The 14535-nt window shown below is 38.6% G+C and overlaps 1 protein-coding gene across 4 annotated transcripts in view; it reads left to right on the top strand.

The window, feature by feature from the left end:
- STX11 (syntaxin 11) overlaps positions 1-3277 on the top strand; it is a 59547-nt gene extending 56270 nt beyond the window's left edge. For all 4 annotated transcript variants that reach the window (XM_078155083.1, XM_020972459.2, XM_020972460.2 and 1 more), the window contains one exon: positions 106-3277. In XM_078155083.1, the coding sequence (XP_078011209.1) occupies positions 106-974 (869 nt within the window). In that variant the 3' untranslated portion in view covers positions 975-3277. The remainder of the gene's footprint in view (positions 1-105) is intronic.
- The last annotated feature ends 11258 nt before the right edge of the window (positions 3278-14535 follow it).

The raw sequence follows: 14535 nt of genomic DNA, 5'->3' as shown, positions 1-14535 counted from the left end.
GATGATACATCGTTACATCTCGTCAAGCATTTTACGATCACTGGCAGAACCCTTCAAAATATGAAAATGTTGCTGAACTCATCTCATTCTGCATTCCATTTGCAGGCAAGATGAAAGACCGGCTCCCAGAGTTGCTGGAATTATCCAGGCAGCATGACCAACAGTTTCCTGATGGAGAGGATGAAGTGGACTTGGCCCCGGAGAATATTATATTTGAGACAGACTACATCCTGGAATCTTTGTACAGAGACATCCGAGACATCCAGACAGAGAATCACCTGCTGACCGTGGACGTCAAGCGTCTGGGCAAGCAGAACGCCCGCTTCCTCACCTCCATGCGCCGCCTCAGCAGCATTAAGCGAGACACCAACTCCATTGCTAAGGACATCAAAACTCGGGGAGAAGCCATCCATAAGAAGCTCCAGGGCATGAAAACTTTCAGCGAGGTAGCAGAGCAGAAGCATGGTGCCAATTCCGCCATGGCCCGAATCTCCAAGGCCCAGTACAACGCGCTCACTCGGGCTTTCCAGGAGGCCATGCACGACTACAACCAAGCCGAGATGAACCAGAGGGAGAACTGCAAGATCCGTATTCAGCGGCAGCTGGAGATCATGGGCAAAGAGGTCTCCGGGGCTCAGATAGAAGAGATGTGCGAGCAAGGCAAGTGGGATGTTTTCTCCGAGAACCTCCTGGCCGACGTGAAAGGGGCCCGGTCCGCCCTGAACGAGATTGAGAGCCGGCACAAGGAGCTAGTGAAATTGGAGAGCCGGATCCGGGAGGTGCATGAACTTTTCCTCCAGATGGCTTTGCTTGTGGAAGAGCAGGGGGACACGCTGGATGTCATAGAGCTGAACGTGGAAAAGATCCAGAACTACATTGGGGAGGCAAAAGCTCATGTGAAGAAAGCGGTGGAGTACAAAAAGAAGAACCCTTGTCGGACACTGTGCTGCTGCTGCTGCCGGTGCCTCGAGTGAGACGGGTGTGACTGGAACCCCTGGACCCCCATCACCACCAACTGACTGTGACTAGAATATGCTGAATGAACACTTCGATGAAGACTTGTACAGTCTCGGAACAAAAATGAGTTAGACCTTCCTCAAGGGCCTCAGGAACGATTGCAGATCATTTTTGTATCTCTCAAAGGGAAGCAGCAGCAGCAGCAGCAGCAGCAGCAGCAGCAGCAGAAGAAGAAGAAGAAGAAAAGAAGAAGAAGAAGAAAAGCTGGACTAAGAAGTTGGGTTACACCTCCTCTCTAAAAGATAATTGATGCTGCCAAAGTTTTCATCAGTAAAAAACAAGATTTGCTATAGTACTAATTCTCATTAGCTCTGTGTATAGTGTATCAAAATGCTTTCACTCTTTTTATGGAAAATAGAGACAGGAACAATATTCTTATCCTTGGAAAGTTAGTGTTATAAGCATTTTTCTCAGCAGGGGGAAGTCCAATTATGGGTCCACCAAAATTATGAGGTTTCTTAGTCATTTGATCATGGTCAAATAGGCTGGTTCCAATAGAACCAGAAAAGTAAATTACTTCCTCACATAACTAGATGCTGGAATCCTCCTAGGACCTGGTCCTTAAGAATTTAATTTACTTGGAAACTGAGAGAAAATATAAAATTGCTTGTTTTTCTCCCTTGCTAAATTGGTTTTTTTTTGTTTTATTTTGTTTTTTTAAAGTCACAACCCAGACAACTTCTCAGCCTAATCTTTATTATTGTATTAAACATTCATAGTTCCTTGTTTCCATTCTGTTGGAAAATATTTTGGGGACAGTTTTCAAATATGTTTAAGCACTTGGATTACAGCACCCATGTTTTTAGATCTGTACATATTAACATCTGTATATATTAAAATAACACAAAGTTTACTTTTTAACTTGTCAATTTTATGCACACATGAATATCCTGGTACATGCAAGGGTAGAACATTAGTCTTCACTGTTGTTTGTAGATAAGTGCTAAGCCAACTGATTTTCCTTCAGATTTATGAATACCCCTGGTTAAAAATAAATACTAGGTAGATCCCAGTACTTTAAGAAAGCCTCTCATTCCCAAACCTCTTTTTTTTTTTAATCCCTCTTTTGTCCTGTAAAACCTACAAAAAAATTAATTTGGAAACTCTTTGTACTGATTCTGTTTGGCAAAAATAGGAGAAAGGGACCAGAAAGACATACAGAACAAAACACACCAGCACTAATTCAAGTATGTCTTAGGACAGATGACAAGCAATTAGCCACAGCTAATTCTTCCTTTTAGCCCCATGGTAGGCTGGAAAGAACCCTTGCCTGGAAGTAAGGACACTTGAGGGCTTAAATATTGCTCTACCACTTCAGTATCTGTGTTAACATCGGCCCAGTCACTTTACCTCCAGTATCCTTCATCTGTAAAATAATGGGTTCTATAATATTTGAAAATCATAGCTATAAAAGGCAAAATATTATCTATTTTAAGGAATTAATGAGGATAATAAAGACCTAACTGATCTCTTGAGTACTTGCCATCTGCCAGATTTTATTAATTTAACTTATTCTATTTCATATGGGCCATTCCTTCTCTCTCTCATGGAATTTAGAACTATCTGTGAAATGCAAACATTTAGGAACAGGGTATTTTAAAGTAGAACTATTTACTAACCTTTTGTCACAAGTCTTTTAAAGTACTAATTATAGTTTTCACTATGTTTTTGTGTCATATCCTTTTAAACCTCAACCCCATATAATTTTATCTATTATTATAAACTAAAATTTACTGAGTTAGATTCTGTGTCTTAAGAGGAAGCTGTCAGGGAAAGCTCATGTTGAAAATTGAAAGTATTTCATATGAGAATATCTTGTCTCTTCCCAGCCTTGAGATTAGTTGAAGTATAAAACTTTTACCAGTGACCAAAATCACCAGGTAATGGAAATTGTACTCCATTAACACTGATCCTTCCCACATTAACCATCTGCCTCCATAGTCATTACAGTTTCCCTGGTTTCAAATGCCAGATCTGCTACTTTCTGCTTGTGTGACACTGGGCAAGGCTCTTACCCTCTCTTAGGCCCCAGTTTCCTTATATGTAAAATAAGGGAGTAGGACTAGATGAGGTTCTTCTAGCTCTAAACCTAAGATCCCTTCTCAGTAACTGGACTACTACAAACTTAAGACTATAATTTGAGATAGTTATTAAATTTTCTCTTCTCTTTTTTTTGTACATATGTATTTTTATGAACAATTTGTATGAAAACCTATTGAAAAGTAAATTCTATTTATACCACTCCATATTCTATTCCAAACTTTGTTTATGTCACTACATGTAGTTTTATATAGTTGTAATTAGTGTTTGCAATTCTGCTTTCTTTACTTAACATTATTTTATCTCTTTCTGTATATTGAACATTGTTTATATACTTGTCATTTTAATAGCTACCTAATATTCCATAGTATTAATATACTATCATTTGCATGTCTGTTGTCTTAATATAAAATATATAGGTTGTTTTTGATTTTTTACTCTTACAAATAGAATTGCTATATACATCTTTGTGTAAATCATGTTTGTTTTCTTTAGGATTATTTCCTTTATTAAAGTAGTACTTTGATGTCTTCTGAAGCTATAATAGCATAGAATTAACTGTGTCAGGTTATAACAAATTGGAAAGAATTGGGGGATGGGCTAGGCAATGGATTGTATTTGATGTCCAGGGTAAGAGCCAAGACGTCCATAACTAGTAGACCACTGGCTGATCAATTTTGTTTGTCCAGGGTTCAGTATCTATAGGTGGAAAGAGTAGCTATATCAGATCCTTAAAGAGTTGAAGTATTTGTTGAATTACAAGGTCAAAGAATGTGAGGTATTCTGTGACTCTATCAAATAATGCCCTGTTGTTCTCTAGAAACATTGGGACAATTTACATGACACCAGGCTCTTTGAACCCATTTTGAGTCAAAGTGCTTTAATCTATTTCCTTTGTTGTTAATGAGTCTGTTCTTTCTTTAGTATGAAGATCCTCATTCACAAGTTAGAAAAAGAAATTCTTTATCATTTACAACGAGATATTTTGTACGGCACAAGAGTAGTTATTCCATCTAAAGAGTTTCAGCTAATGTCCATGCAGGGAAGAACTATTCATATGGTTCATTTAAGGTTATACTTACCCACTCTGTGGTACTTTTGTGACTCCGGGCAAGGAATTCAACCTCTTTGGATCTCAGTCTCCTTGTCTATAAAATGAAAAATGTAGACTAGAATCAAAAGTTCTTAATCTGGGGGCAGATAGTTATTTTAATAACTATTTCAATATGTGTTTCCTTTGTAATCCTATGTATTTTGTTTTATGGAGCTAAAAATATTGTTCTAAGAAGGGTGTCCATAGGCTTCAGCACACTGCCAAAGGGGTCCTTTACAGAAAAAAAGTTAAGAGTCCTTAACCTAAAAACTTATGAGTGTGGAGGCATGTGGGTGGGGCTATATCCATGGGTAAAGTGATCAGCACCAGAGTTGCTGTGGTTAACAGCAGGGGAAGCTTCTACATTGGGGAGTTCAGCCACTACCAGGAGAAAGGCCACAAGAAAAAGATGGAGCTTGGCTGTTTGATCAGATAATGCCTAGGGCCAAGGTGAAATAGGAGGTGCCTAATTAGCAGTATTATACTTTATGTTCTGATGAGGCTTCTTAAAAAAAGAAAACACCAACTAGCCTTTCAACCTAGGTGTATGCTGAGTTATAGAATGCTATTCTAATCATCCTGTTAATGCCCAATTTATTCTTTCTGTGACTTAGAATTCCTTTCTGTGAGTAGAAATAAACCACTTATCTCATATTTCCTAGCCACTCAAAAAAAAAAAGATGAAAAAGAAGAAGAAGAAGAAGGAGAACTAGACTAGATAATCTCTAACATTGGGTTCAGTTCTGAATGCAATGATCACATAATTGCCTAGGAAAAAGCTTTGGTCAGATTAACAGGTTTGTAGAAAAGGAAAATGCACTTGCACCTTACAAGTATGCCTGAATTTCACACATCTCAAATGGATAGACAGAAAAAAATTTGTGAATTAATAGTTTTAAATTAATATGACAATTACATTTAGAAAGTGTAAAACTTTTTTGCCCTGGGTTTCCAGTTTCTGCAGCTCAGGTAGCAGCTCCATTGTGGATCTTTTTCCCTGAGAGCCCAAAATTAACCCAAGAAAGATTATTAGCTATTAAATATTTTGGAAAGATAAAAGAGCAGACAACTCAACTGATGATCTTTAATAAAATGACAACAGTAAGTCTAGCAAGAATAGAGTGCAACTAATTTGTGTATAGGGAACTTTTTTTTTTGCCACGATAAGGCTGTTTGTTTGCTTTTATTATTGCATTTGTGGTTCTGTGTACAAGCTGATCTGGAAAAGCAGGACAGTATCCAACTCCAGAAGAAAAATTAAAGGTGAACAGGAATTATTTACTAAATTAAACTCAATAAATTCATATGTGGTTTACTCGAGCATTCCTCCTACTAGAGGTCGGGATCTGTGGAGAATTGGAGAAGGGAGGATTGAAATTGTAGCAACGAACAACAGACCTCAGTTAGCTGTAAATTAAATGAAAGGAGTGAATTGGCTTTCTCCACATTCTAGCTTATCCCCATAGGTCTTCTCTTCTCCCTGAACTTAAAAATGTACTATAGAACAAAATTGTTGATAAGCAGTTTTTTTTTCATTTTGATATAAGAGGAATCTCACTGCCAATAGCTGGCCACTAAGTAATGAAGTCATTGGCTATGGCAATGAAAAGAAAATATAGATATAGATATAGACACATGTATATGCATATATGAGTCAATATATCTATAGCTATAGCCACATATATACAATTCTCTATTTCTGTAAATTCGGATTATGCAAATTCTACTGCCCTATGAAAGGGCAGCAAGATCCTTGCCCCCCACACACACACACACTTAGGGCTTGGGGTAGAAGGGGTGGCAGAACCCTAGGCACTGAAAATCTTGGGCTGTGGGGAGCATAGAACCCCAGAGAGGGCAGGGCCATGTGGAACTCCCCAGGGGAGGAGAAGATCTGCAGAACGGGTCTACTTAAGGTGAGAACTATCTATATGTGTATATACACATACATATATGTGTATGTACACACATACTCAATGGCCTCCAATTCTGTGCATTCCCCATCTGCTTCTGCAGTGACAGTGGTAGAATGGCAGAGAGGTGCATAAGATGCTAAAAATCACAATTTTTAGAAACTTTTGAACATTTTACAAGTTTTAAGACAGTTTTAATCATTTATTTGACTGGTAACCCAGCTCACAAATGCAAGATACCTTCTGCAACAACCAATGAATTGACTACTGGAGGAAGTTGTTTCTCAATTGAAGGATGTCTTGCAGGCTCTCCTTAGATAAAGGAATTGTGATTCTGTAATTCTTTGTGAATTGTCAACATTGGTTTTATCATTCATCAAAAATGTATAAAAAAGAAATGGCATTTCATGCAACATTTGTCATTTAATGGAACATTACAGGACTTCATGATAATCATAAGCAAAAAAACCCAACACCTTGAAATTAGTTGTGGCTAATAAATGTTGGTTCATTCACTGCAGAAGATGAACAAAGAAATCAGTTCTACAAAAAAATTCAATAAGATTCTTCAAATAGTATCAAGGTATACTTTAATACTTGGTACACTTAGGAGAAAACAAAAATACACTGGAAAATAAGCCTCAGGAAAATAGGAAAACAAAAAAGTCTTATAGACTATACTATACTAGAATATATAAAAGTGTCACACTTATGCAGAGTATCCCAAAGGTTTTACTACAGCTTTAAGTGTTAATACATAATTTAATGTGCTAAAACTTTGAGGTCATCCTGTATATTGTGAATATTTTCTTCAGAAAATGAAAGATGCTGGACATTGAAAGCATTGAATAGTTTGATACTTCAATGGATCTTAAATCTCATCCATGTGGGTATTCCTCCTGTGCTCCTGCAATGTAGATTTCACCTTATCCATGCCTGGAAATCCTTTTCTAGTTTTGCCCATGTTGTCCCATAAACCTTCCATAAGGGACCCACCAAAATACTGAGGGGGTGTATTAGGGGGTGTCTTTTTCTACATCTCTTAATATCATATCAGTACTAGAGTTGTAAATGAGCTGTCCCTCTCAATGCATGGCCAGCCCATCTTTTTTCAAAGTCATACACCAATCTGATATCATCCTTTATGCTGCTTCCTACTATGTCTGCATTATGTTGTAGGTTACCCACATTTACCACGTGCCCCTCTTTTGCTGAATGACTTGCATCTTTAACTGGATTCAATTAAATTAGGCAAATATATAGTCTCCTGAGACTATGGTATTCCATGACTCGCAGACATACAATATCCACTGAAAGAATATTTGTATTAGGAAAGGAGGACTTTTGTTTTAGGGGTCGTTGAAAACACTGCACAATTCCTCACAATTTCCCACTAGTCTACTCTTGTTGAGCTTTGGACCCAGCTTATTGTCCATGTATGGCATCTGTCCCAGACAAATGTACTGATAGATCAGTTTTGGAAGAATTTGTCCATCCAATTGTAGATCATAGTTGGGACAACAGATATTCTTCATCCACATGGTTTTTCCCGTGGGGACAGTTAAGCTGAACTCTTTTGAATTATTGTGGATATTATTTGGGAGGCTGTACAATGAAAAAAATGACACCCTGAATAACATTACCAAAAAATGAAATGAATTATGTCTCAACAGACAGGAAATGACTAGTTATTGATGTGGTAGACTTTTCTGATTCAGCTGTCTGTGCAGAGTCAGATCATTGACTTGTTGGCTCAAAGAGATAAAAGTCAACACCAAAATTGGGGAAAAAAAGGGTAAAGGGTATGCAATTAAAGTAAGCTCAAATCTGATTTATTTGAATAAGATATTAACATAAGAAATTGGGAAATGAATCATGAGAGATATCACCATTTCCTATGGAAATTTAACAGAAATAATGCAACTGCCAAAACGAGAAGTCCAAAAGAGCCTAGGAACATCTTTAGGCAGCAAACACTTAAGTTTCTTGCTAAATGGTAAGACAGAGTAGCAAAGAGTAACACCGTGTAAATTATAAACTCATTTAGAGAGTATTACTGAGGAGTATGATGGGAGATTTATGAGTAACATTCCCTCATAAAACAGTGAGGCACTAGAAGGTGAAATTGTTTGGCTGTTTAGGAGGAATATAGTTGGGGGCAGTATTTGGGATATGTCTGTTTTATCAAAACAAAATGTATAAATGCATTTTTAATAGGAGCAATGGAAAGTAAAACAAATGTGCAGAAGTTTTGGCTTAAGACTCAGTTACACCAAATTAGTCAGAGAGCATTTAAAGATGAAACAGGAAGGAGGAAGCATGCAAAAAATAGAAAAGATCTGGCGACATGTAACATGAGATTCTTGTGTCCCCTCCTCCCCCCAGCCCAGGCTAAAGCCTAGGTGGCCTGTGTTTTCACCCCTCCCTCAAGGTTCTTTGCTACTGTCCTAAGAAAGTTGGGAAGAGTGTCTCTTGTTCCTGCCGGTGGCTCAAGCCCTCACTGATCTTTTCCCCCAATTTTAGGAGTCCAATCACCACAATCACCACAATTCTATTTAGCCACTTAACAGTCAAATTAACTTTTACAAAGGAATTTACTTCAAAGGTATAGGAAGAACAAACACAGCTGTGACATGCCACTCCTCCTTACCCAAAACTGTCTTTTTCTTATGTACTCTCAAATATTCAAATGAACCTATTATCTCATCAATGTGGTCATTCCCTCCAATGCTACAGATCACAGCTCATCTCTTCCAGCCTATTTTGTGCTACTTTTATCCATTTCCTCCCTGAAATTTGATAGCTGCCAAAGCCATTTTTAGAAAGTTTAGGTCTGTCCACGTCACCATTCTTACTCAGTAAACTACAGTGGCTCTCTCTTACCTCTAAGTTCAAATATAAAATGCTACATTTGCCATTTAAAGCTCTTTACTGCCTGGCCCTCCCTACCTTTCGAGTCTTCTCAGACTTTACTCCCCTTCTTCAAGTCTATAAGCTAGCCAAATGACCTGCTTGCTATTCTTCACCCATGACTCTCCTGCTCCCATCTGTAAGCTTTTCCATTGTCTATTTCCCATGCTTCAAATCTCTCCCATCTTTGGAATGCCTGGCTTCCTTTAAAGCTCAACTCAATTGTATGACAGAGATTCTCAATTTTACATATGGAATCCCACCCCTAAACAAGTTTGGTGTACCCTTCCGAAGACATTACATATGTGTGGGGGGATGTAAGGAAGAGAAGCAGAGGAGAGAAGGCAAGAGAGAAAAGTTAGGGACTTTGAATGGCAAATGGAAGGCCCCTGGGTATATGGAATGAAGCTGACACTCCAAAATGACAACAAATTCCTAGTACCTGCAACCCCAAAGACTGCTAAGAATGGATTCATAGCATGTGATCTTTCTCTCCCCAGTTGAGCTGCGATTTCATCTTACTCCAGGCTTCAGATTCTGAGTCTTGTGTGTTTTATCACCTAAACTAATCTATATCACTTCCCTGATTATAATTTTATTTCTTGCTTTGATCAATGTTTGCTCACTCTCTGTGATTGTCTTTTGTATCATAAGGACATGGTGGGAAGAAAAGTTAAGCATGTTAAGATTAAGTAAACTGTTAAACTCCTGGTCTGAGCATAACTGCTACCTACCCCAAATAACCAGAAAAAATACTTTTATTTTGAATCCCTCCAAAAAAAATTATACCCTAGAAATATCTGAAGTTCATTAGATAGATATAATTCTAGCCCCAAAGCCCTCTGATGGGGGGAAAAGGAGTGATTTCCCAACTATAGTCATTGTCTTACTCTTTACAGTGGTAGAACCACAAATCTACCCGAGGTGTAAGGATTCAGGATCTATAAATCTTGGTTAGACAGAACCAACCTATCACTGTTATACATATAATCCTCATTTTCTGTCCTATTTTGTATATGGAAATGTTTGTTCTCTATCTCTGTCTTTCTCTCTCTCTCTCTCTCTCTCTCTCTCTCTCTCTCTCTCTCTCTCTCTCTCTCTCTCCCCCCTTTGTCTTTCTTTCTCTGTGTCTCACTGTCTCTGCCTCTCTCTTCCTCCCCCTACCCAGAGTGAATCTTTTCTGATCCACCCAGATGTTAGTGCCATTCCCTTTAAGGTCTGTTTTTAATCTCGAGTATTCTGATTTATATATATCTTATCTCTCCCATAAGAAAGTAAGCTCCTTGAAGTCAGGAACTGACTAATTTCTTTGGTATTCCTAGAGCTGATCATAGACCTGGTATATAGTAAGTGCTTAATGCATGCTTGTTGATTGAGTGAAATGAGAATACTGTAGTAAATGAAATCACGTGGGAAAAAGTTGGACTTTAACTTTCTATCTTGACAATGTGCCTCTTATTTTGTTTTTCAGTCATTTTAGCTGTGTCCAACCCTTCATGACCCCATTTGGGGTTTTCTTGGCAGAGATACTGGAATGGTTTGTCATTTCCTCCTCCAGTTCATTTTACAGATGAGGAAAGTGAGGCAAATAGGGTTAAGTGACTTGCCCAGGGTCACACAGCTACTAAGTGTCTGAGGCCAGATTTGACCTCAGGTCTTCCTGACTCTAGACCTGGCACTCTATCCACTGCACCACCTAGCTGCCCCTTTCTTCTATGTTACATAATACTAACAGCTAATCTTTGTATAGCCCTTTAAGATGTGTAAAGTGCTTTATCTCACTTGATTCACAATCCTGTGAGGTCATTGCTATTATTATCCCCATTTTATAGATGGGAAAATCGAGTCCCATAGAGATTAAGTAAATTGTCCAGGGCCACATAATTAGTTGATTACTGAGGCAGGCTTTGAACAAATCTTGACTGCAAGTCCAAAACTCTATCCTTTGAACCACTTAGCTGCCCATACAAGGTTTCCTAGTCAAATGTTCTATCAATTTAAAAGATGATTGATGTTTTTAAAAGACCTCTTCCAAAAATAGAAAGTAGATTCCTATTTCTGTGAAATCCAAACCAAGAAAAGAAAAAAAGAAAATCTTTTTAATGTAAGGTCATCATATTATCCCATTCCATCTACTTTTAATCACCCAAGACTCTTTCCTTTAAGCATTCTATATCAATTCTCTTAGTGGAGAATGTGAAGTGTTCTCAGTGGTGTGCTCTAAATTCAAGAGATGTTCCATGTTAATTTTCTATCATAGCTATAATTCTTTATACTAAAAAGTATATATTTTATATCAGAGAATTCAAGAATTTATAAAAACTATGTTCCATCTGAAAAGTTTTTTAAAATTATATTTTAGTCACAAAGGAATTCTGAAAAAATTGTTTTCTCAGGTTTCATGCAATTATATCACTAGCAGAAAAACCTTAGAACCATTCCTGGGCACAGAAGCTAGGCAAAGGCCAGCTCCACCCTATATTCTCTCTGGTGGCCAAGTGCCTCCTCATTGGCTTATTGAAGCTTTATGGTGATTTGTTCAGCCCTGGTGAGGTCTGCTAAAGATGTGGAAGGAGTTTAAAGCAACTGACCCATACTATCCTAACTATCAGGGGAGCTTAAAGGACTTTCCACTGAAAGGGTGGCATTTGAGTTTGAAGGGAAAAAAACCCCATTAATATGAAGAGCCCTTTTGTGGCCCATCAGGCCTGTGGCTGTGCACTTGATGGAGCTGGAAATGTGTTGATTAATCCTCAGCATACTGTCCAGACAGTCTCATAAAGAGTGATAATAGTCTCTTTGGCGAAGAAGCCCAAGCAGCATAAGACAACCCCCAAAAGATGGCAATGAGACAAAACTGGGGACCACACCTGGAGGCTGGAGAGTTGCTTCAGTTTGGGCACACTTCTAAGATCATAACTTGCCAAGAAATCATTCCCTCTCCCATCAGCAGCAGGTGAATCTGTGAAAGACTCCAACCTTTCTCACCAGCTGCCATGTAGATAGGGCCAGAAACCCTGCCCTGAAGATTTAACCTTTTAACATGGATGCCCTGGGGCCCCACCGGTCTGATTAAGAAGCTCCTCCAGGGATCCACTGTTTCAGGCAGGCTCCAGCCATACTTTACTGGAATCCCTCTGCCATCTTTTTGCCAACTGCCTTTCCCCTATTCCCCAGCAGCAGTTTTCTAGCTCTGGAACCAAAATCAAATCAACATTGCGATTCCTTCTGGAAAGAATGTATTGATCTACTTTCCTATGACTCCACTCACCAATTCAATTCAATTCAATAAACATTTATTAAATGCCTACTATGTGCTAGTCACTGTGCTGAGTGCTGAGAAGACAAATAAGAAAAAGAAAGGCAACCTTTACTTTCAAGGAGCTCACAATCTGATGGAGAGGGGGACAGGGGGTGGAAGGACACCAGGAGAAAGGCCAACTCAGCAACTTTCCAAACCAAAATTTCCTTTCACCATTACCATTTCTATAAGCACTGTCTCCCCTTATTAGAATGTAAGCTTCTTAAAGGTAAAGACTATCATTGCTTCTCTTTTAGTATTCCAGTGCTTAGTGAAGCCATTGATGCAGAGTAAGAATGATTTTTCATTCATTCTTACACCATTTACTTGTTTATTCTGTCCTAATTAAAGTTTGCTCTCTGAGATAGAGAGGTGGATTTTTTCTGACTGAAATTTTTTTTAAACTCTCCTATTTGATTTATGGTTTCTGGTCCTAGATGATTGGAATTCAATCCATATTTTAAAAACTATGTGTAAGGGGCAGGGGATGTTAGTCCTCAGGGGCCTCAAAATCACTATTGCGAATATGAATTGAGATTAGTGGTCCCAGAGGAAATGCTCCTGTGATTTACCCCCCAAAATGCTACCATACCAAACTTAGAGCATTAAAGGATTCCAGAGTCATGTGTAGTAGACAGCTCTGTGCTCCAGGACTAGTCTATTCTCAAAGCTAAAAGAATAGTTAGTTCTTTGAAAGAACTGCATTTAGATAGGTCAGGCCACCCCTTCATGCAAATTTCATTCATACATTGTGTAATTTTTATTCAACCTAATTATAAAAGAGATCCAATTCAAATCTTATTATGGGGGGAGGAGGAGAAGTAACTTCACAATAGGCACATTCCTTTACCTATTGTGTTTTATTGAGTGTCTTATTTCCTGTGGTAACTGTCCCAAAACCTTATGCTTTCTCCCCAAATCCTCTCTGCTTTAAACACATAGAACACAGTTTGACCTACTACTTTAGTGATAAGATTGAAACCATCTGACATGAACTTCCCTCTCTCTACTCCTTCAAATTTCTCAACTTCATCACCTGCTCTCTCATCCTTTTTTACTGCCTCAGAGGAAGAAATGTCCCTACTCCTTGCTAAGGCTATTTCCTTTAACTGCCTATACTATTTCAATTACTTCCACTCTCTTCTTCACTCATACTCCAAGTCATCCTTCATAATATGACTAGAAATCATCTTCATACATAGATGTTACTCCTCAGATCAAAACCCTTTAATGGCTCCCTATGGTCAATCAAACAAATATATTACACCCTCTGTTACATTATAAGCTCCAAGGATCATGTCATATTAATTTTGTCTCTTACATACTGCTAAGCACAGCACTGCATATAGTAGCCAATTGACAAATGGTTATTAAATTGAATAGATTGTATGGAGAAGAGTAAACTATTATAAGGGTACCCTTGATGATAAAATGTCTCCCTACACTTCTCCCACCAGCATAACTAAACACAGAGAGGATATGTTTGGCAATTCCATGTTACTGGAACTTCTCTGAGTTGCCAGCAACGAATACTCCAGTGTTCCCTCAGGCAACTTCTATACAAGTATGACATGGGTCCCCACATGAAACCCTTTGTTTGTGGCTAGCATACTTCCTCAAGCCTGCAAGAAAGTAGCGTGTCACTTGTGTTAATTACCCAGCAAGAAAATTGATTATGAAGTTAGCTAAGTGTGATATTTTATCCACCAAGTGGTACCCTACTTGAGATACCAGCCCTGATTTCCCAGCAGCCAGAATGGTCAGGGAAGCAATATTTTGTGAAGTTGAATGAACAAATGAATGAAAGGCATTTATTAAGCTAAAGCAGCAGATATATAAAAAAAAAAAAACAGAGGGGCAGCTAGGTGGTGCAGCAGATAGAGTACTGGCCCTGGAGTCAGGAGGACATGAGTTCAAATCTGCCCTCAGACACTTGATACTTACTAGCTGTGTGACCCTGGGCAAGTCACTTAACCCCATTGCCCAACCAAAAAAAAAAGAAAAGAAAAACAGGGCAATCTCTCTTCTCAAGGAGCTCATATTATAAGGGGAGAGTTGGCATCTGAATTAGGCTTTAAAGGAAGAGAAATTTTTTTTTTGGTTAGGCAATGGAGTTAAGTGACTTGCCCAAGATCACACAGCTAGTAAGTATTATGTGTCTGAGGCCCCATTTGAACTCGGGTCCTCCTGAATCCAGGGCTGGTGCTCTATCCACCGAGACACCTAGATGCCCCAAAGAGAAACGTTTTAGCAGGTGAAGG

Source organism: Phascolarctos cinereus, unplaced genomic scaffold (genome assembly GCF_003287225.1).
Source record: "Phascolarctos cinereus isolate Bilbo 61053 unplaced genomic scaffold, phaCin_HiC Scaffold_5;HRSCAF=322, whole genome shotgun sequence".
Classification (NCBI taxonomy): domain Eukaryota; kingdom Metazoa; phylum Chordata; class Mammalia; order Diprotodontia; family Phascolarctidae; genus Phascolarctos; species Phascolarctos cinereus.
The sequence above is the reverse complement of the archived record's forward strand: the minus strand, read 5'-3'. Positions and strand labels throughout refer to the sequence as shown.